This window comes from Somniosus microcephalus, unplaced genomic scaffold, assembly GCF_052327205.1.
Source record: "Somniosus microcephalus isolate GS21.2 unplaced genomic scaffold, FLI_Smic_1.0 unresolved_chr1, whole genome shotgun sequence".
Taxonomy (NCBI): domain Eukaryota; kingdom Metazoa; phylum Chordata; class Chondrichthyes; order Squaliformes; family Somniosidae; genus Somniosus; species Somniosus microcephalus.
Window position 1 is genome coordinate 147,441,368 of NW_028225179.1, and position 24,400 is coordinate 147,465,767.

The 24,400-nt window shown below is 46.3% G+C and overlaps 1 protein-coding gene across 1 annotated transcript; it reads right to left on the reverse strand.

The window, feature by feature from the left end:
• Positions 1-438: 438 nt before the first annotated feature.
• Positions 439-3,302, reverse strand: LOC147096220 (tumor necrosis factor-like). Its single transcript, XM_085973795.1, has 3 exons — positions 3,126-3,302; positions 2,779-2,860; positions 439-851 (listed from the first exon to the last, which is right to left on the reverse strand). The coding sequence occupies exons 1-3, from the start codon at positions 3,300-3,302 to the stop codon at positions 439-441; spliced, it is 672 nt and encodes a 223-aa protein (XP_085829921.1).
• Between the last annotated feature and the right edge of the window lie 21,098 nt (positions 3,303-24,400).

Consider the following 24,400-nt stretch of genomic DNA (forward strand, 5'->3'; position numbering starts at 1 on the left):
TCATAGCGACAGGAGTAGACCATTCAGCCCCTCCAGCCTGTTGGGTCCAAGAACAACTGTCAACGAAGCCCAAGAGAGACGCAGGGTAATTCAAACTGCACCAGTTGCTCTCAATACTGACTTAAAAGGAGCAGAGAGTGAATGAGGAGATGCACAGAATCCCTCTGATCAGCAACGGTCTGTGCTGGGCATGAACCTGGTGTGGTAGAGGTGAAAGGGCAGTGTGAGAACCCACCGCACTACCCAATCCTCCATCCTCAACATATTTGATATTTTGTGTCTCTACAATTCTTTAAATAAAATGGCAGAGAGATTAGTGTCTTTGTCCAATTAGTGCCGGATAGGACAATGTGCCCTGAACAGTTTCCATTGTATTTCAATTTGAAGATCCCGATCAGTCATCATTGCTCACCATTCATTCGAAGAAACTGGGGCTCCTCACAACGCAAATATTCCAAAGAAGCTCTTTCCTTGGGCGGAGTCTACATATTTCACTGCCTTCTGACTAACCCTGGAGAAGATCTGATCTCCCGCATCAAACTCAAATACAGCTCCCTGGTAGGAGGTCTTGTACCAGGGGTCTCCGTGTTGGCCGTAGTGGCAGGCCGACTTGGTGGCTTTCAGTAGCAAGGCTTCCTCCGGATAGTCAAGCGGGAGCTTGGTAAGTTCGTGGCTCAGAACGATGCTCTTGTCCCGGCATCCTTCACTGTAGAAGACCACCTGGGTGTAGACAAAGTACTGACCAGGGGTCTTGATGATGAAACTGTTGTTCCTGAACTCCACACCCTCGGCAAAGGTTGAGTCCGAATCATGCTGCCAAATCACCTTCCTTCCTTTGTGGGTTGAAGAAGCTGAGGGGAGAGAGAGAGGGAACATCATAAGGATGGAATAAGTTTGAGTTTTAACATTGCTTCAGATAACACACTTCCCTTCTTGTCTCCAGTTTTATTTTCCGCTTAACAATCTGTTTACTTTCTCACATGGACCCATTTTCTCCTCCCATCTGGTCCCACTGGATTACTCACCCCTTGCATCTAAATTGCTGAATAAACCTGAAAGGCGGAGGAGGGTGGGTGGGGGTTGAGATGAAATTGGGTTGAAGGCCTGCTCCCAAGGTTCAGAAGTAATTGCTTAGGAAATGATTATTCCCTCCCTTCCTGTGTGGAGGTGTTAGCCCTCAGTCTATCCCAGAGCGACATGGTGAGATGGGTACCGATTTTATACTCAAAATCAAGAGTACTCAACCTAAAACTCTTCATCAGTAACCATTTCCCAGAGTGTAGTGAGTTCTGGAATACATTGCCAGGTGGTGTGGTGGGTACGGACTCTCTGTAGCCTTCAAGAGGGTGCTGGACTGGTTTGTGACTGGGGCCAAGATCGCATCATATAGAAGGTAAGTGGTTCTACAGCTAACACGTGGTCCGTGTGATCGCCTGGACTAGTTTTGATCACCTGAGGGGAGAGGGGGAGGAGAGGAGAGGGAGGAATTTCCCAGAGTATTTCTTCCCTTTTTGGCCCTGGCTATTTTCCTCTGGGTTTTTTGCCTCTCCCAGGAGATTACATGGCTGCGGGGGAGGGTAGGAAGTGTTCAGTTATGATGCTCCAGTCATGAGGTGTGGAGCAGGCTTGATGGACCAGCTGGTCTTTTTGTGCCTGTCAATTTCACAGGTTCCTATTTATTCCACTTTCCTCAAAAAACACCTTGCCACCATACCCTTACTCTGATTGGCTCAAACCTCCTAGCAATCAATAAAAGACACTTCACCAATAATCACTTATCTAAATGGCTTACATTTTTTTCAAAACCAAATCAAAAAATATTTTACTGCAATCCTGATTGGTTCTAGAAAAATTGGAGCCAATCAAAATATTCGTTACCAATGTCCTGTTATCCTGATTGGCTCAAACCTCTTAGGAACCAAGAAAGCCAGACTTCATCAGTGTCCAACTAATTCCTTTTTTTAAAAGCACATCTCTCAAAATATGCTCCTGCCTCTTCCCACTCACTGTGGACAATTCCACACAAGGTGCACAAGCGTTAACATAGATAATAGTCTCGTACCTGTCAGGTGAGCTGCGATTTTCCCCCTCGGGTCGTTTCCCACCTTTTTCATGAGAGCAGACAGACCTGGGAAAGAAAAGTCGGGAACTCAGTCGCTATTGTGGTGCATATGGAACAAAAACTGACTAACAACGAGAGAGAGATGCAGGGAGAGGGAGATAGATAGATAGATAGATAGATGGATGGATAGAGAGAGATGGAGAGAGTGAGAGAATGAGAGAGATGGAGAGGGAGAGAGGGAGAGAATGAGAGAAAGACAAAGAGAGAGACATGGAGAGAGCTAGAGTAAGAAAGCGATAGAGAGGGGAAGAGATAGAGACAGAGAAAGGAAGAGAGATAAAGATTGATAGAGGGAGAGACAGAGAGAGAGAGAGAGAGAGAGAGCGAGATTGATAGTGAGAGATTGGAAGACAAAGAGAGAGGGATTGTTTGATAGACACAACAACAGAAAATACTGGAAACACTCAGTAGGTCCGTGGAGAGAGAAACAGAGTTAACGTTTCAGGTCGATGACCCTTCGTCAGAACTCGAGCTGAAACGTTAACTCGGTTTCTCTCTCCACAGATGCTGTCTGACCTGCTGAGAGTTTCCAGCATTTTCTGTAGTTGTTGTTTCAGGTTTCCAGCATCCGCCGTATTTTACTATTGTATTTGTGATAGTTTGATAGAGATTGAAAGACAGATAGATTGATAGAGAGAGAGAGAGAGAGCACTCACCACTGTGAACAGGAACTGTTGTTACAGCTGAATCGCTCCCCCAGTCTTGTGATCGGGCAGGTTCTGAGTTCAGTGATACTTCCTGCAGAAAACAAGAAAGAGATTAAAATGTGAAATTCACCCCAAATGTCCACGTAACACAACACGGCCGGCCATCTGTAGAAGGTCCAACCCGGATCTACAGGCAGCTTATGTGCATTACAGAGACACTGAGGCAGCCCAGACTCGGGCTGATTCTCAGACTCTGGGTTGACAGCGGATAAAGAGTTTGTCAGAGCACCGACTGCTGTTAATTAACTCGCTCGGCTAAAGCTGAATAATACCAAGCTCTGAATACAGCTACGCACCTGGTTTGAAGGTAGAACTCCAAGTTGACAGAGTAAGAGGTAGGAAGACACAGCCAGCAAGCCCAGAATAGCCATCGCACAGAGAACCGGCCAGAAACAGCTCCTCTTCGAGTCTGACTGTCTGACCAGAACCACTCCTCCATTCTCAATGTCCAGCATCTTCTGCTCACTACTCATGGTCTCAGGTGTCAGTCGGAGCTTTGTTGGGACCAGCCGTCTGTCTTATCCACCGTCTCTCTGAGTTGTCTGTGTCTCTGCCAGCGACAGGGCTACTCTTATATACCATGTTGCCCTGGAATAACCGTGTGATGTAATAGGAAAAGGGAAGTGTTCAACCTTCCGGGGTTTCGGGTTTCGGCGGAATGGAAACAACGCCTCGGAGATCTGGACTGCCCCACTCTCCATGTAACTCTTAGCTCGCCATGCCCACTTCTTCTGTCCAGTGCTGCTGATATTAAACGGGCAAAACCTCAACATCTTCAGACTGCATTCATGCGCCGTCTTAAAAGCGATGTTCAGGTTAAAAGACTCGAGTGCAGCGACTGTCGCCTGACTGCACTGAACGGTCGATCGTGAAATTAACAGCCATTTCAGCCGTTCAGTTATAAGTCATTTTTAATGATTTAAGAGCTTAAGAAACAGGAGCAGGAGTCGGCCATACGGCCCCACGAGCCTGCTCCGCCATTCAATAAGATCATGGCTGATCTTTTACATCAACTCCACTTTCCCGCCGATCCCCATGTCCCTTGATTCCCCTAGAGTCCAAAAATCTATCTATCTCAGCCTTGAATATACTCAAGGACACATCATCCACAGTCCTTTCAGGTAGAGAATTCCAAAGATTCACAACCCTCTGAGTGAAAAAATTCCTCCTCATCTCAGTCTTAAATGACTGACCCCTTATCTTGAGACTCTGCCCCCTAGTTCGAGACTCTCCAGCCAGGGGAAACAACCTCTCAGCATCTACCCTGTCAACCCCCCTCAGAATCTTATATGTTTCAATGAGATCACCTCTCGTTCTTCTAAACTCCAGAGACTATAGTCCCAAACTCCTCAATCTCTCCGGATAGGACAACCCTCTCATCCCAGGAATCAATCTAGTGAACCTTTGTTGCACCGCCTCTAAGGCACGTATATCCTTCCTTAGATAAGGAGACCAGAACTGTGCACAGTACTCCAGGTGTGGTCTCACCAAGGCCCTGTACAATTGTAGTAAGACTTCCTTACTCTTGTACTCCAATCCCCTTGCAATAAAGGCCATCATGCCATTTGCCTCACTCATTGCTTGCTGTACCTGCATGCTGACTTTCTGTGTTTCTTTTATGAGGACACCAAAATCTTTCAGAACACCAACATTTAGTAGTTTCTCACCATTTAAAATGTATTCTGTTTTTCTATTTTTTCTACCAAAGTGAATAACCTCACATTTCCCTACAGTATTTTCCATCTGCCACCTTGTTGCCCACTCACTTAACCTGTATGTATCCCTTTGCAGGATCTGTGTGTTCTCCTCACAGCTTATTTTCCCACCTAGCTTTGTATCATAAGAAAACTTGGCTACATTACATGGCACTGCCATCGAGTCGCTGAAAGTGGCACTGGGCCCTGACTCCACTAGGTGTATCGAGGAGGCTCAAGCACATGGGGCGATCCCGTCTGGACTGACCCCCATTCGGATGGAATTCCTCATTGGCGCCCGGCCCCGAAACCCCTCTCAGGAACTGGCGCCTCACAACTTCAGCCATCTCAGGGAAATGCCCCCTGTGCCTTTTCATTTTGCACGGAGGGGTTTCCTATACGGGCTGCTCCTGCACCAGTCGGGAGCAGTGATTCAGAGCCGGTATAAAAACCGGAGAGAGGCGAGGCCCGAGACCAGTCGGGACCAGCGGGAGCAGCGAGGAGGAGCTCGGGAGAAAACCCGGCGAACAGCGAGGCCCGAGACCAGTCGGGAGCAGTGATTCAGAGCCGGTATAAAAACCGGAGAGAGGCGAGGCCCGAGACCAGTCGGGAGCAGTGATTCAGAGCCGGTATAAAAACCGGAGAGAGGCGAGGCCCGAGACCAGTCGGGACCAGCGGGAGCAGCGAGGAGGAGCTCGGGAGAAAACCCGGCGACCAGCGAGGCCCGAGACCAGTCGGGAGCAGTGATTCAGAGCCGGTATAAAAACCGGAGAGAGGCGAGGCCCGAGACCAGTCGGGAGCAGTGATTCAGAGCCGGTATAAAAACCGGAGAGAGGCGAGGCCCGAGACCAGTCGGGACCAGCGGGAGCAGCGAGGAGGAGCTCGGGAGAAAACCCGGCGACCAGCGAGGCCCGAGACCAGTCGGGAGCAGTGATTCAGAGCCGGTATAAAAACCGGAGAGAGGCGAGGCCCGAGACCAGTCGGGAGCAGTGATTCAGAGCCGGTATAAAAACCGGAGAGAGGCGAGGCCCGAGACCAGTCGGGACCAGCGGGAGCAGCGAGGAGGAGCTCGGGAGAAAACCCGGCGACCAGCGAGGCCCGAGACCAGTCGGGAGCAGTGATTCAGAGCCGGTATAAAAACCGGAGAGAGGCGAGGCCCGAGACCAGTCGGGAGCAGTGATTCAGAGCTGGTATAAAAACCGGAGAGAGGCGAGGCCCGAGACCACAGCTGGGGCAGTCGGGAGAGCAGGAGGCCAGTAACTGGTGAGTTTAAAAGCTCACCTTTCGCGGGCTTTTTCTTTCACAGCTGGTGCAGTCGGGAGAGCAGGAGGCCAGTAATTCTTATATAGGTGGAGCTGTTGCTAAACCCGAAACACTACAGTGTAGTGTCTCCCACCCTTCCACCTCCTCTAACCTTTTAGGGGTTAGGGGAAGTTGAAAAGGTAGGTTCAATTTATTTTATTTCAGGAGCCTAACCTAGGTGGAGAAGGTTCCAGGACAGGAGGCGGCAGTGAAAATACAACACCAGAAAACAGGTAGGTGACTGGTTGGTGAGTACTTTCACAAACTTATTCTAAGTAGAATTCAATAATTAAGCTAAATCGTAGTAAATAAAAGGGTATTGTAAGGGTTAAGTCATGGAAGGGCAGCTCGGACCCGTGTCATGCTTCTCCTGTGCCATGTGGGAAATCAGGGACACTGTCCCTGACAACTATGTGTGCAGGAAGTGTGTCCAGCTGCAGCTCCTAGCAGACCGCATGGCGGCGCTGGAGCTGCGAATGGACTCACTCTGGAGCATACGCGATGCTGAGGATGTTGTGGATAGCACATTCAGTGAGTTGGTCACACCGCAGGTAAAGGCTAGCTCAGACAGTAAATGGGTGACCAAAAGGCAGGGTAAAGGCAGGAAGGTAGTGCAGGAGTCACCTGCGTTCATCTCCCTCCAAAACAGGTTTACCGTTTTGGGTACTGTTGGGGGAGATGACTTATCAGGGGAAGGCACCAGCAGCCAGGTTCAGGGCACCATGACTGGCTCTGCTGCACAGAAGGGCGGGAAAAAGAGGGATAGGGCTATAGTGATAGGGGATTCAATTGTAAGGGGGATAGATAGGAGTTTCTGTGGCCGAGACCGAGACTCCAAGATGGTATGTTGCCTCCATGGTGCAAGGGTCAAGGATGTCTCGGAGCGGGTGCAGAGCATTCTGAAGGGGGAGGGGGATCAGCCAGTTGTCGTGGTACATGTAGGTACCAACGATGTAGGTAAAAAGAGGGAGGAGGTCCTACAAGTTGAATTTAGGGAGTTAGGAGCTAAATTGAAAAGTAGGACCTCAAAGGTAGTAATCTCTGGATTGCTACCAGTGCCACGAGCTAATAAGTTTAGAGAGAGTAAGATAGATAAGCTAAATACGTGGCTTGAGCAGTGGTGCAAGGGAGAGGGATTTAAATTCTTGAGGCATTGGAACCAGTTCTTGGGGAGGAGTGACCTGTACCAAGGGGACGGTCTACACCTGAACTGTGAGGGAGCCGATGTCCTCGGGGTAATATTTTCTAGGGCGGTTCGGGAGGATTTAAACTAATTTGGCAGGGGGATGGGAACCTAGATAGTGGAAAAGAGGGAAGTCATATGAAGTCAGAAATAAATGGTAGAAAGGTGAGAAGCAATAAGCAAAGGAGAGAAACACAAAGGGCCAAACTAATTCATAATGAGAGTGTGAAAAAAGCAAGCCTGAAGGCTTTGTATCTTAATGCTAGAAGCATTAGGAACAAGGTGGATGAATTAGTTGTGGAAATAGAGGTAAACAAGTATGATTTGATTGGGATTACAGAAACGTGGCTGCAGGGTGGGCAAGGCTGGGAACTTAACATCCAGGGATATACAATATTTAGGAAGGATCGGCAAAAAGGTAGGGGAGGTGGGGTAGCATTGCTGGTAAAGGAGGGGATTAATGCAATGGAAAGGAAGGATATTAACTCGGATGAAACGGAATCTGTATGGGTAGAAATGAGAAATAGCAAGGGGAGGAAAACGTTAGTGGGTGTGATATATAGGCCTCCAAATAGTAATATGGAGGTGAGGGAAGGCATAAAAAGGGAAATTAGAGAAGCGTGCGATAAGAGCACAGCTGTCATCATGGGTGACTTTAATTTACATATTGATTGGACTACCCAAATTAGTAAAAATTCTGAGGAGGAGGAATTCCTGGAATGTTTTCGGGACGGTTATCTGGACCAATATGTCGAGGAGCCGACTCGAGATCAGGCCATTTTAGACTGGGTATTGTGCAATGAGAAGGGACTTATCAACAATCTTCTTGTACGAGGCCCCTTGGGTCAGAGCGATCATAATATGATCGAGCTCTCAGTCGAGATGGAGAGTGAGGAAATTGAATCAGAGACTAAGGTCCAGAACTTAAATAAAGGGAATTACGAGGGTATGAGACGGGAATTGGGTAAGATTGATTGGGTGGTGTTTCTGGGGGGATTGACAGTGGATAGACAATGGCAAGCATTCAAAGATAGAATGGAAGAACTCCAGAACATGTTTATACCGGTTTGGCATAAAAATAAACCTAAAAAGGTGGCTCAACCGTGGATAACGAGGGAAATTAGGGACAGCATAAAATCAAAAAAAAGGGCATATCAACTGGCAAAAAAAAGCACCAGACCGGAAGATTGGGGGCAGTACAGGATACAGCAAAAGAGGACAAAGGGATTAATCAGGAAGGGGAAAATAGAATACGAAAGTAAACTTGCAGCAAACATAAAGACAGACTGCAAAAGCTTTTATCGGTATATCAGGAGGAAAAGACTGGTAAAATCCCAAGTCGGTCCCTTGCAGTCCGATTCGGGAGAATATATAATGGAGAATAAGGAAATGGCAGACCAATTAAACTCATACTTTGGTTCTGTATTCACAAAGGAGGACACAAATAACCTCCCAGGAATATCGGCAAACATAGGGACTAATGAGAGGGAGGAGCTGACAGAAATTAGTATCTCTAGGGATATGGTGTTGGGTAAGTTGAGGGGACTGAAGGCCGACAAATCCCCGGGGCCTGATAAACTACATCCTAGGGTACTTAAGGAGGTGGCCCTGGAGATAGCAGATGCTCTAAGGATCATCTTCCGGAACTCCATTGACTCGGGAACAGTACCCGTGGATTGGAGGGTAGCTAATGTTACCCCAATATTTAAAAAGGGGGGTAGAGAGAAAGCAGGGAATTATAGACCAGTAAGCCTTACATCGGTTGTGGGCAAAATGCTAGAGTCCATTATTAAGGATAAAATAGCGGAGCACTTGACAAATGGGGAAAGGATCGGACAGAGTCAACATGGATTTACAAAGGGTAAATCGTGTTTGACTAATCTGCTGGAATTTTTTGAGGAAGTAACTGGTAAAATAGATGGAGGAGAGCCAGTGGATGTGGTGTACCTTGACTTCCAGAAAGCCTTCGATAAGGTTCCACACAAAAGATTATCATGCAAAATTAAGGCTCATGGGATTGGGGGCAAAGTATTAACGTGGATAGAGAACTGGCTGGCGGATAGAAAACAGAGAGTTGGAATAAACGGCTCGTTTTCGGAGTGGCAGGCAGTGACCAGCGGGGTGCCGCAAGGATCTGTCCTGGGACCCCAGCTGTTCACAATATATATAAATGATCTGGATCAGGGAATTGGATGCAATATTTCCAAATTCGCTGACGACACTAAACTAGGAGGAGGGGTGGGCTCTGATGAGGATGTCAGGAGGCTACAGTGCGATTTGGACAGGTTGGGGGAATGGGCGGATACGTGGCAGATGCACTATAATGTGGATAAATGCGAGGTTATCCACTTTGGGGGTAAAAACAGGAGGGTAGATTATTATCTAAATGGCAATAGATTGGGAGATGGGGAAGTGCAGAGGGACCTGGGTGTTCTTGTGCACCAGTCACTGAAGGAGAGCATGCAGGTGCAACAGGCGATTAAGAAGGCAAATGGTATGTTGGCCTTCATATCAAGGGGGTTCGAGTATAGGAATAGGGATACCTTACTACAGCTGTACAAGGTACTGGTGAGACCGCATCTGGAGTATTGTGTACAGTTTTGGTCGCCCCATCTGCGGAAGGATGTTCTTGCCATGGAAAGAGTGCAACGGCGATTCACCAGGCTGATACCTGGAATGGCGGGAATGACCTACGAAGAGAGATTAAATAGTTTGGGCTTGTACTCACTGGAGTTTAGAAGATTGAGAGGGGATCTCATCGAAACATATAAAATTATGGCAGGCCTGGACAGGCTGAATTCAGAGAGAATGTTTCCAATGGCAGGGGAGCACAGAACCAGGGGCCACAGTCTAAAAATAGCGGGCAAATCATTTAAAACAGAGATGAGGAAGAATTTCTTCACTCAAAGAGTGGTGAGCCTGTGGAATTCCCTGCCACAGAGGGCTGTGAAGGCTAATTCAATAAATATTTTCAAGAGAGAATTGGATATATTTCTGAAGGCTAAGGGGATTAAGGGTTACGGAGAAAAGGCGGGGACGGGGTACTGAACTGGTAAGATCAGCTAAGATCTCAGACGAAGATCAGCCATGATCTCATTGAATGGCGGAGCAGGCTCGAAGGGCCGAATGGCCTACTCCTGTTCCTATCTCTATGTTTCTATGTTTCTATGTTTCTATGTTTCTATGTTTCTCTCCACTTTGCCATCTTCGTCTGCCGTCCAGACACACCTTGGTGCCATCTTGCCATCCGGCGGAGGCGGAGGTCCCCAATGGAGGTCTCTCTACATGGGAGTCCTCCCTTTTTCTATTGGGAACTTGGCCTGGAGGGTATTGCACGGAGCAGTCCCGTGCAATATGGTTTTAAGTCGGTTCATGGACTCCCAGGCCGCCTGCCTTTTCTGTGGCCTGGAGGAGTCCGTGTTCCACATTTATATGGAATGTGAGAGGTTGCAGGCCCTCTTTCATTATTTGAAGGGGGCTGCTCCTCGATTTTTAGCTGCACTTCAGTCCTACACCTGATCTTTGGTCACCCGGTGCGGAGGGGATCGGGCAGATCGGAAGACCTCCTCGTAGGACTGCTCCTGGGCCTGGCCAAAAAGGCCATTAACTGGCCCAGGCAGCGGGCGGTCGAGGGGGTCGTTCGGCCCAACTGCCTGCCTCTCTTCCGCGGCCATGTTCGCGCCCGGGTGGCACTGGAGATGGAGCACGCGGTGTCCACCGGCAGGCTTGAGGCCTTCCGCGACCGGTGGGTGCCACGGGGACTGGAGTGCATCATCACTCCAGCCAACACAATTTTAATTTGTTAAGATTTATTTCAAGTTATTTTAGTTAAAGTCTATGGGGGAAAAGTTCAGTTGGTTTGCGCCACCTGTTAGCGCCTTAAGAGGGCACAAATGGAGCGCAAAGCAACTAGCGCCCAGGCGCGGCGATGTTTGCGGCGCTCACAAAATTAACTAGACATTTTGCGGCGGCGCTAAACACTACCGCCACAATCTCCTGCGCCGGCAGATCGTGACATCAGTCGAGCGTGCAATGCCCCGGTAGCACCCCAGACCGGATATTGAGTGGCGCCCCATTGCCTTACCGCCTACTGCTAGCAACGACAGGTTGAGGGGAGCGTTTTGCAGTCAGGAAGGGACTGGGGGAGTGCTATTTAAAGGCGACCGCTTCCTGCCTTTTTTTGTTGGTAACATTTTTGCACCACGCATTCTGAGAGAGAGAGAGAGAGAGACTTCTAGAGAGAATCAACGCTGTGTGAAGGAGTTTTTGGTACCGAGCAGGTTCATTTTGATTTGCCCTTCCTTATATCGATTTAGAAGAGACTGTGGGGGCTGCACTCTAAGCTCTTTCCCTGGGTCTCTCCATTGTCTTTCCAGCAGATTTGATATACAGGTCTCTCCAGGCCGAGATTCAAGACTGCAATGAGCAGGATGTGAATGGAGAGCAAGATCGACCCTCCCCTTTAAGAATTGGCTGGCGCCAGTGTGCCTGTGTTCCATTGCTGACTGGCATCACATGAGCTTCACCAGCACTGGGAGGTAGCGCCTCGCTCCTCGGCCTTTGTGCCTTAAGACAGGTGTGAAGCACCTGATTTAGCGCTCCAATCACCTCCAGGGGCGATAAACGCCAAGTTTGAAGTCAGAGGCGATAATTAGCACCAGGCGTTAAACGTTGCGCCCAGCCGATAATCGCGCCCCAAACAGGGCGATACTGAATTTTTCTCCCTGTATGTTTAATCACCCCACAAAGAAGAGTACACTAGGCCCCTTCAACTAAGTCATTAAACTAGATTGCAAGTAGCTGAGCCCCAAGCACCATGAGGAATTTTAACCAAGGGGATCAGGTGCGATGCTAATTTTACATCCCGCCTGAATTTATATCCGTCGAAGTTAACAGAGAGCGATATTGGGTGGGGAGCAGGGTGCAAAACCAGTGTCCCACCCAATAAAATTGCCCCCAACTGTTTCAGTGGGTGTGGTGAGCGTCAGCCCGTGTAAGTAACGGTGAATCCAATGTCTTACAACAATTAAGGAAGGCATCGATTTCACCCCACGATTATATTTTGCACGCCACTTAATTTATTCAGAGAATTAATGCACAGCTTCAAATCATGGCCTCGACAGGACCCAAGAAATGGACGGATAAAAGATTTAACGAGTGATCCCCTCAGCTTGAGGATCCATTGTCTGTTTTATTCTCTCTCTGCGTTTCCCTCTCTTTCAATTGTCTTTTTCCTTTGCTGTCACTCACAGATATATTTAAGTATTCTCTCTCCATTTAGCACTTTATTTCCTGTTCGGGCTTGCTCTACGTTATCTCATTATTTCCATCTCTCTTTCACAATTTCTCTCTCAGTTTCTCTCTCAGTATCTCTCTCAGTTTCTATCACACTGGTTCTCATTCACAGTTTCTCAATCACTGTTTGGCTCTCAATGTTTCTCTCTTGCTGTGCATCTCTCACATTATCTTTCTCGCTGTATCGCCCCAAATTTTTCTTGGACATTTCTACATGGACACATACCATTCCCACTATTTATAGATGGACACTCCCCATTCTCACCCATTTATAGATGGACACACCCCATTCTCACCCATTTATAGATGGACACACCCCATTCTCACCCATTTATAGATGGACGCACCCCATTCTCACCCATTTATAGATGGACACACTCCATTCTCACCCATTTATAGATGGACACACCGCATTCTCACCCATTTATAGATGGACACTCCCCATTCTCACCCATTTATAGATGGACACACCCCATTCTCACCATTTATAGATGGACACACCCGATTCTCACCATTTATAGATGGACAGTCCCCATTCTCACCCATTTATAGATGGACACTCCCCATTCTCACCCATTTATAGATGGACACACCCCATTCTCACTATTTATAGATGGACACATCCCATTCTCACTATTTATAGATGGACACACCCCATTCTCACCCATTTATAGATGGACACACCCCATTCTCACTATTTATAGATGGACACACCCCATTCTCACCCATTTATTGATGGACACACCCCATTCTCACCATTTATAGATGGACACTCCCCATTCTCACCATTTATAGATGGACACTCCCCATTCTCACCCATTTATAGATGGACACTCCCCATTCTCACTATTTATAGATGGACACTCCCCATTCCCACCATTTATAGATGGACACACCTCATTCTCACCATTTATAGATGGACACACCCCATTCTCACCATTTATAGATGGACACACCCCATTCTCACCATTTATAGATGGACATACCCAATTCTCACCCATTTATAGATGGACACTCCCCATTCTCACCCATTTATAGATGGACACACCCCATTCTCACCCATTTATAGATGGACACTCCCCATTCTCACCCATTTATAGATGGACACACCCCATTCTCACCATTTATAGCTGGACACTCCCCATTCTCACCCATTTATAGATGGACACTCCCCATTCTCACCATTTATAGATGGACACTCCCCATTCTCACCCATTTATAGATGGACACTCCCCATTCTCACCCATTTATAGATGGACACACCCCATTCTCACCATTTATAGATGGACGCACCCCATTCTCACCCATTTATAGATGGACACACCCCATTCTCACCCATTTATAGATGGACACTCCCCATTCTCACCCATTTATAGATGGACACACACCATTATCACCATTTATAGATGGACACACCCCATTCTCACCCATTTATCGATGGACACTCCCCATTCTCACACATTTATAGGTGGACACACCCCATTCTCGACATTTATAGATGGACACACCCAATTCTCACCATTTATAGATGGACACACCCCATTCTCACCATTTATAGATGGACACACACCATTCTCACCATTTATAGATGGACACACCCAATTCTCACCATTTATAGATGGACACTCCCCATTCTCACCCATTTATAGATGGACACTCCCCATTCTCACCCATTTATAGATGGACACTCCCCATTCTCACCCATTTATAGATGGACACACCCCATTCTCACCCATTTATAGATGGACACACCCAATTCTCACCCATTTATAGATGGACACACCCCATTCTCACCCATTTATAGATGGACACTCCCCATTCTCACCCATTTATAGATGGACACACCCCATTCTCGCCATTTATAGATGGACACACCCAATTCTCACCATTTATAGATGGACACACCCCATTCTCACCATTTATAGATGGACACACCCCATTCTCACCATTTATAGATGGACACACCCAATTCTCACCATTTATAGATGGACACTCCCCATTCTCACCCATTTATAGATGGACACTCCCCATTCTCACCCATTTATAGATGGACACACCCCATTCTCACCCATTTACAGATAGACACTCCCCATTCTCAGCCATTTATAGATGGACACATCCCATTCTCACCCATTTATAGATGGACACACCCCATTCTCACCCATTTATAGATGGACACACCCCATTCTCACCCAATTATAGATGGACACACCCCATTCTCACCCATTTATAGATGGACACTCCCCATTCTCACCCATTTATAGATGGACACTCCCCATTCTCACCATTTATAGATGGGCACTCCCCATTCTCACCCATTTATAGATGGACACACCCCATTCTCACCCATTTATAGATGGACACACCACATTCTCACCCATTTATAGATGGACACACCCCATTCTCACCATTTACAGATGGACACTCCCCATTCTCACCCATTTATAGATGGACACACCCCATTCTCACCATTTATAGATGGGCACTCCCCATTCTCACCCATTTATAGATGGACACACCCCATTCTCACCCATTTATAGATGGACACACCCCATTCTCACCCATTTATAGATGGACACACCCCATTCTCACCCATTTATAGATGGACACTCCCCATTCTCACCCATTTATAGATGGACACTCCACATTCTCACCCATTTATAGATGGACACTCCCCATTCTCACCCATTTATAGATGGACACTCCCCATTCTCACCCATTTATAGATGGACACACCCCATTCTCACCCATTTATAGATGGACACACCCCATTCTCACCCATTTATAGATGGACACTCCCCATTCTCACCCATTTATAGATGGACACACCCCATTCTCGCCATTTATAGATGGACACACCCAATTCTCAATTCACAATTCACAATTCAAATCGCTTTATTGGCATGATAAGTTACATCTTATGTTGCCAAAGCATCAAAATACATTTATGGTTTAGCACATAAACACAGTTCTATTCATACAGTGTATAAACAGGTATATCCCTGAGTGTATAAATATACATTCGCATTGTTTATATATATTCTTTTCTTAGTTTACTGGTTGTCCCTCTGTTCATGGCAAGCTGTAACATAGTGTGCCGCCAGTGTTATACAGTTTCTCTCCTCTCCCAGTAGGAATGGGAGTTTTTGGTTGTCATTCAGATTTCTGAAATCAGGGCATATTTGTGAGAATTTTTGGTAGAAATTCTCCCTGATGCCCTGATATTTTCCACAAGCTGTGAGGAAGTGCATCTCTGTCTCCACCACTCCCTGACTGCAGTGAGAGCATATCCTGTCCTCTCTTGGCAGCCTGGTCTGCCTGTGTCTGCCTTTTTCGATCGCTAGGCTATGTTCGCTAAGTCTGTACCTTGTCAAGGTTCTTCTCAGTTTGTTATCCTTTACCATGGTCAGGTAATCAGCTATGTTGTATTGTCTGTTTAGGGCCAAGTAGCAATTGAGTTTGCTTTGGGTTTTTGTTGTTTCTGCCCAATATGTCAGATATTTTTCCTTTTGCTTAGCGACGATTGTGTTGGGTCGAATTCTTTGTGTTACCCTGTCACTGTCCTGGGGCTGGTTATTGTTAGTATTGTTAGTAGTTACTTCACTGAGTCCCAGGACTAGTTGACTGAGGGTATTCTTCTTTATGGTCAGCTCTTGGCATTTCAGGGCGTCGTAGTGATAGCATTGGGGATTGCTCATTTGTAGGTGATTCCAAAATTTGGTGGCTCTTTTTTGGATTCTCACATTTATAGATGGACACTCCCCATTCCCACCCATTTATAGATGGACACACCCCATTCTCCCCATTTATAGATGGGCACTCCCCATTCTCACCCATTTATAGATGGACACACCCCATTCTCACCCATTTATAGATGGACACTCCCCATTCTCACCCATTTATAGATGGACACTCCCCATTCTCACCCATTTATAGATGGACACTCCCCATTCTCACCCATTTATAGATGGACACTCCCCTTTCTCACCCATTTATAGATGGACACACCCCATTCTCACCCATTTATAGATGGACACACCCCATTCTCACCCATTTATAGATGGACACACCCCATTCTCACCCATTTATAGATGGACACTCCCCATTCTCACCCATTTATAGATGGACACACCCCATTCTCGCCATTTATAGATGGACACACCCCATTCTCACCATTTATAGATGGACACACCCCATTCTCACCATTTATAGATGGACACACCCAATTCTCACCATTTATAGATGGACACTCCCCATTCTCACCCATTTATAGATGGACACTCCCCATTCTCACCCATTTATAGATGGACACACCCCATTCTCACCCATTTGCAGATGGACACTCCCCATTCTCACCCATTTATAGATGGACACACCCCATTCTCACCCATTTATAGATGGACACACGCCATTCTCACCCATTTATAGATGGACACACCCCATTCTCACCCAATTATAGATGGGCACACCCCATTCTCACCCATTTATAGATGGACACACCACATTCTCACCCATTTATAGATGGACACTCCCCATTCTCACCATTTATAGATGGGCACTCCCCATTCTCACCCATTTATAGATGGACACACCCCATTCTCACCCATTTATAGATGGACACATCCCATTCTCACCCATTTATAGATGGACACACCCCATTCTCACCATTTATAGATGGACACTCCCCATTCTCACCCATTTATAGATGGACACACCCCATTCTCACCGTTTATAGATGGGCACTCCCCATTCTCACCCATTTATAGATGGACACACCCCATTCTCACCCATTTATAGATGGACACACCCCATTCTCACCCATTTATACATGGACACACCCCATTCTCACCCATTTATAGATGGACACTCCACATTCTCACCCATTTATAGATGGACACTCCCCATTCTCACCCATTTATAGATGGACACTCCTCATTCTCACCCATTTATAGATGGACACACCCCATTCTCACCCATTTATAGATGGACACACCCCATTCTCACCCATTTATAGATGGACACACCCCATTCTCACCCATTTATAGATGGACACTCCCCATTCTCACCCATTTATAGATGGACACACCCCATTCTCGCCATTTATAGATGGACACACCCAATGCTCACCATTTATAGATGGACACACCCCATTCTCACCATTTATAGATGGACACACCCCATTCTCACCATTTATAGATGGACACACCCAATTCTCACCATTTATAGATGGACACTCCCCATTCTCACTCATTTATAGATGGACACACCCCATTCTCACCCATTTGCAGATGGACACTCCCCATTCTCACCCATTTATAGATGGACACACCCCATTCTCACCCATTTATAGATGGACACACCCCATTCTCACCCATTTATAGATGGACACACCCCATTCTCACCCAATTATAGATGGACACACCCCATTCTCACCCATTTATAGATGGGCACTCCCCATTCTCACCCATTTATAGATGGACACTCCCCATTCTCGCCATTTATAGATGGGCACTCCCCATTCTCACCCATTTATAGATGGACACACCCCATTCTCACCCATTTATAGATGGACACACCCCATTCTCACCCATTTATAGATGGACACACCCCATTCTCACCATTTATAGATGGACACTCCCCATTCTCACCCATTTATAGATGGACACACCCCATTCTCACCATTTATAGATGGGCACTCCCCATTCTCACCCATTTATAGATGGACACACCCCATTCTCACCCATTTATAGATGGACACACCCCATTCTCACCCATTTATAGATGGACACACCCCATTCTCACCATTTATAGATGGACACTCCCCATTCCCACCCATTTATAGATGGACACACCCCATTCTCCCCATTTATAGATGGGCACTCCCCATTCTCACCCATTTATAGATGGACACACCCCATTCTCACCCATTTATAGATGGACACTCCCCATTCTCACCCATTTATAGATGGACACTCCCCATTCTCACCCATTTATAGATGGACACTCCCCATTCTCACCCATTTATAGATGGACACTCCCCTTTCTCACCCATTTATAGATGGACACACCCCATTCTCACCCATTTATAGATGGACACACCCCATTCTCACCCATTTATAGATGGACACACCCCATTCTCACCCATTTATAGATGGACACTCCCCATTCTCACCCATTTATAGATGGACACACCCCATTATCACCATTTATAGATGGACACACCCAATTCTCACCATTTATAGATGGACACACCCCATTCTCACCATTTATAGATGGACACACCCCATTCTCACCATTTATAGATGGACACACCCAATTCTCACCATTTATAGATGGACACTCCCCATTCTCACCCATTTATAGATGGACACTCCCCATTCTCACCCATTTATAGATGGACACACCCCATTCTCACCCATTTGCAGATGGACACTCCCCATTCTCACCCATTTATAGATGGACACACCCCATTCTCACCCATTTATAGATGGACACACGCCATTCTCACCCATTTATAGATGGACACACACCATTCTCGCCCAATTATAGATGGGCACACCCCATTCTCACCCATTTATAGATGGACACACCACATTCTCACCCATTTATAGATGGACACTCCCCATTCTCACCATTTATAGATGGGCACTCCCCATTCTCACCCATTTATAGATGGACACACCCCATTCTCACCCATTTATAGATGGACACATCCCATTCTCACCCATTTATAGATGGACACACCCCATTCTCACCATTTATAGATGGACACTCCCCATTCTCACCCATTTATAGATGGACACACCCCATTCTCACCATTTATAGATGGGCACTCCCCATTCTCACCCATTTATAGATGGACACACCCCATTCTCACCCATTTATAGATGGACACACCCCATTCTCACCCATTTATAGATGGACACACCCCATTCTCACCCATTTATAGATGGACACTCCCCATTATCACCCATTTATAGATGGACACTCTCCATTCTCACACATTTATAGATGGACACTCTCCATTCTCACCCATTTATAGATGGACACTCCCCATTCTCACCCATTTACAGATGGACACTCCCCATTCTCACCCATTTATAGATGGATACACCCCATTCTCACCCATTTATAGATGGACATACCCCATTCTCACCATTTATAGATGGACACACCCCATTCTCACCATTTATAGATGGACACACCCCATTCTCACACATTTATCGATGGACACATCCTATTCTCACCATTTATAGATGGACACACCCCATTCTCACCCATTTATAGATGGACACAACCCATTCTCACCCATTTATAGATGGACACAAACCATTCTCACCCATTTATAGATGGACACAACCCATTCTCACCCATTTATAGATGGACACAAACCATTCTCACCCATTTATAGATGGACACACCCCATTCTCACCCATTTATAGAAGGACACTCCCCATACTCACCCATTTACAGATGGACACTCCCCATTCTCACCCATTTATAGATGGACACACCCCATTCTCACCCAATTATAGATGGACACACCCCATTCTCCCCCATTTATAGATGGACACACCCCATTCTCACCCAATTATAGATGGACACACCCCATTCTCACCATTTATAGATGGACACACCCCATTCTCACCATTTATAGATGGACACACCCCATTCTCACCATTTATAGATGGACACACCACATTCTCACGCATTTATAGATGGACTTTCCCCATTATCACCCATTTATAGATGGACACAACCCATTCTCACCCATTTATAGATGGACACTCCCCATTCTCACCCATTTATGGATGGACACACCCCATTCTCACCCATTTATAGATGGACACATCCCATTCTCACCCATTTATAGATGGACTCTCCCCATTCACACCCATTTATAGATGGACACACCACATTCTCACCCATTTATAGATGGACTTTCCCCATTCTCACCCATTTATAGATGGACACTCCCCATTCTCACCCAATTAAAAATGGACACACCCCATTCTCACCCATTTATGGATGGACACACCCCATTCTCACCCATTTATAGATGGACACATCCCATTCTCACCCATTTATAGATGGACTCTCCCCATTCTCACCCATTTATAGATGGGCACACCCCATTCTCACCCATTTATAGATGGACACTCCCCATTCTCACCAATTTATAGATGGACACACCTCATTCTCACCATTTATAGATGGACACACACCATTCTCACCATTTATAGATGGACACACCCAATTCTCACCCATTTATAGATGGACACTCCCCATTCTCACCCATTTATAGATGGACACAACCTATTCTCACCATTTACAGATGGACACACCACATTCCCACCCATTTATAGATGGACACACCCCATTCTCACCCATTTATAGATGGACACACCCCATTCTCACCCATTTATAGATGGACACTCCCCATTCTCACCCATTTATAGATGGACACACCCCATTCTCGCCATTTATAGATGGACACTACCCATTCTCACCCATTTAGAAACATAGAAACATAGAGATAGGAACAGGAGTAGGCCATTCGGCCCTTCGAGCCTGCTCCGCCATTCAATGAGATCATGGCTGATCTTCATCTGAGATCTTAGCTGATCTTACCAGTTCAGTACCCCGTCCCCGCCTTTTCTCCGTAACCCTTAATCCCCTTAGCCTTCAGAAATATATCCAATTCTCTCTTGAAAATATTTATTGAATTAGCCTTCACAGCCCTCTGTGGCAGGGAATTCCACAGGCTCACCACTCTTTGAGTGAAGAAATTCTTCCTCATCTCTGTTTTAAATGATTTGCCCGCTATTTTTAGACTGTGGCCCCTGGTTCTGTGCTCCCCTGCTATTGGAAACATTCTCTCTGAATTCAGCCTGTCCAGGCCTGCCATAATTTTATATGTTTCGATGAGATCCCCTCTCAATCTTCTAAACTCCAGTGAGTACAAGCCCAAACTATTCAATCTCTCCTCGTAGGTCATTCCCGCCATTCCAGGTATCAGCCTGGTGAATCGCCGCTGCACTCTTTCCATGGCAAGAACATCCTTCCGCAGATGGGGCGACCAAAACTGTACACAATACTCCAGATGCGGTCTCACCAGCACCTTCTACAGCTGTAGTAAGGTATCCCTATTCCTATACTCGAACCCCCTTGATATGAAGGCCAACATACCATTTGCCTTCTTAATCGCCTGTTGCACCTGCATGCTCTCCTTCAGTGACTGGTGCACAAGAACACCCAGGTCCCTCTGCACTTCCCCATCTCCCAATCTATTGCCATTTATATAATAATCTACCCTCCTGTTTTTACCCCCAAAGTGGATAACCTCGCATTTATCCACATTATAGTGCATCTGCCACGTATCCGCCCATTCCCCCAACCTGTCCAAATCGCACTGTAGCCTCCTGACATCCTCATCAGAGCCCACCCCTCCTCCTAGTTTAGTGTCATCAGCGAATTTGGAAATATTGCATCCAATTCCCTGATCCAGATCATTTATATATATTGTGAACAGCTGGGGTCCCAGGACAGATCCTTGCGGCACCCCGCTGGTCACTGCCTGCCACTCCGAAAACGAGCCGTTTATTCCAACTCTCTGTTTTCTATCCGCCAGCCAGTTCTCTATCCACGTTAATACTTTGCCCCCAATCCCATGAGCCTTAATTTTGCATGATAATCTTTTGTGTGGAACCTTATCGAAGGCTTTCTGGAAGTCAAGGTACACCACATCCACTGGCTCTCCCCCATCTATTTTACCAGTTACTTCCTCAAAAAATTCCAGCAGATTAGTCAAACACGATTTACCCTTTGTAAATCCATGTTGACTCTGTCCGATCCTTTCCCCATTTGTCAAGTGCTCCGCTATTTTATCCTTAATAATGGACTCTAGCATTTTGCCCACAACCGATGTAAGGCTTACTGGTCTATAATTCCCTGCTTTCTCTCTACCCCCCTTTTTAAATATTGGGGTAACATTAGCTACCCTCCAATCCACGGGTACTGTTCCCGAGTCAATGGAGTTCCGGAAGATGATCCTTAGAGCATCTGCTATCTCCAGGGCCACCTCCTTAAGTACCCTAGGATGTAGTTTATCAGGCCCCGGGGATTTGTCGGCCTTCAGTCCCCTCAACTTACCCAACACCATATCCCTAGAGATACTAATTTCTGTCAGCTCCTCCCTCTCATTAGTCCCTATGTTTGCCGATATTCCTGGGAGGTTATTTGTGTCCTCCTTTGTGAATACAGAACCAAAGTATGAGTTTAATTGGTCTGCCATTTCCTTATTCTCCATTATATATTCTCCCGAATCGGACTGCAAGGGACCGACTTGGGATTTTACCAGTCTTTTCCTCCTGATATACCGATAAAAGCTTTTGCAGTCTGTCTTTATGTTTGCTGCAAGTTTACTTTCGTATTCTATTTTCCCCTTCCTGATTAATCCCTTTGTCCTCTTTTGCTGTATCCTGTACTGCCCCCAATCTTCCGGTCTGGTGCTTTTTTTTGCCAGTTGATATGCCCTTTTTTTTGATTTTATGCTGTCCCTAATTTCCCTCGTTATCCACGGTTGAGCCACCTTTTTAGGTTTATTTTTATGCCAAACCGGTATAAACATGTTCTGGAATTCTTCCATTCTATCTTTGAATGCTTGCCATTGTCTATCCACTGTCAATCCCCCCAGAAACACCACCCAATCAATCTTACCCAATTCCCGTCTCATACCCTCGTAATTCCCTTTATTTAAGTTCTGGACCTTAGTCTCTGATTCAATTTCCTCACTCTCCATCTCGACTGAGAGCTCGATCATATTATGATCGCTCTGACCCAAGGGGCCTCGTACAAGAAGATTGTTGATAAGTCCCTTCTCATTGCACAATACCCAGTCTAAAATGGCCTGATCTCGAGTCGGCTCCTCGACATATTGGTCCAGATAACCGTCCCGAAAACATTCCAGGAATTCCTCCTCCTCAGAATTTTTACTAATTTGGGTAGTCCAATCAATATGTAAATTAAAGTCACCCATGATGACAGCTGTGCTCTTATCGCACGCTTCTCTAATTTCCCTTTTTATGCCTTCCCTCACCTCCATATTACTATTTGGAGGCCTATATATCACACCCACTAACGTTTTCCTCCCCTTGCTATTTCTCATTTCTACCCATACAGATTCCGTTTCATCCGAGTTAATATCCTTCCTTTCCATTGCATTAATCCCCTCCTTTACCAGCAATGCTACCCCACCTCCCCTACCTTTTTGCCGATCCTTCCTAAATATTGTATATCCCTGGATGTTAAGTTCCCAGCCTTGCCCACCCTGCAGCCACGTTTCTGTAATCCCAATCAAATCATACTTGTTTACCTCTATTTCCACAACTAATTCATCCACCTTGTTCCTAATGCTTCTAGCATTAAGATACAAAGCCTTCAGGCTTGCTTTTTTCACACTCTCATTATGAATTAGTTTGGCCCTTTGTGTTTCTCTCCTTTGCTTATTGCTTCTCACCTTTCTACCATCTATTTCTGACTTCATATGACTTCCCTCTTTTCCACTATCTAGGTTCCCATCCCCCTGCCAAATTAGTTTAAATCCTCCCGAACCACCCTAGAAAATATTACCCCGAGGACATCGGCTCCCTCACAGTTCAGGTGTAGACCGTCCCCTTGGTACAGGTCACTCCTCCCCAAGAACTGGTTCCAATGCCTCAAGAATTTAAATCCCTCTCCCTTGCACCACTGCTCAAGCCACGTATTTAGCTTATCTATCTTACTCTCTCTAAACTTATTAGCTCGTGGCACTGGTAGCAATCCAGAGATTACTATCTTTGAGGTCCTACTTTTCAATTTAGCTCCTAACTCCCTAAATTCAGCTTGTAGGACCTCCTCCCTCTTTTTACCTACATCGTTGGTACCTACATGTACCACGACAACTGGCTGATCCCCCTCCCCCTTCAGAATGCTCTGCACCCGCTCCGAGACATCCTTGACCCTTGCACCAGGGAGGCAACATACCATCTTGGAGTCTCGGTCTTGGCCACAGAAACTCCTATCTATCCCCCTTACAATTGAATCCCCTATCACTATA

What these genes read in the sequence shown, in the direction of transcription:
- LOC147096220 (XM_085973795.1), bottom strand. Translation starts at nt 3,302, where the DNA reads ATGAGTAGTGAGCAGAAGATGCTGGACATTGAGAATGGAGGAGTGGTT. An exon ending in GAGTTCTACCTTCAAACCAG is followed by an intron (nt 2,861 to 3,125) that starts GTGCGTAGCTGT and finishes TGTTTTCTGCAG; the next exon opens with GAAGTATCACTGAACTCAGA. An exon ending in AACAGTTCCTGTTCACAGTG is followed by an intron (nt 852 to 2,778) that starts GTGAGTGCTCTC and finishes CTCTCCCCTCAG; the next exon opens with CTTCTTCAACCCACAAAGGA.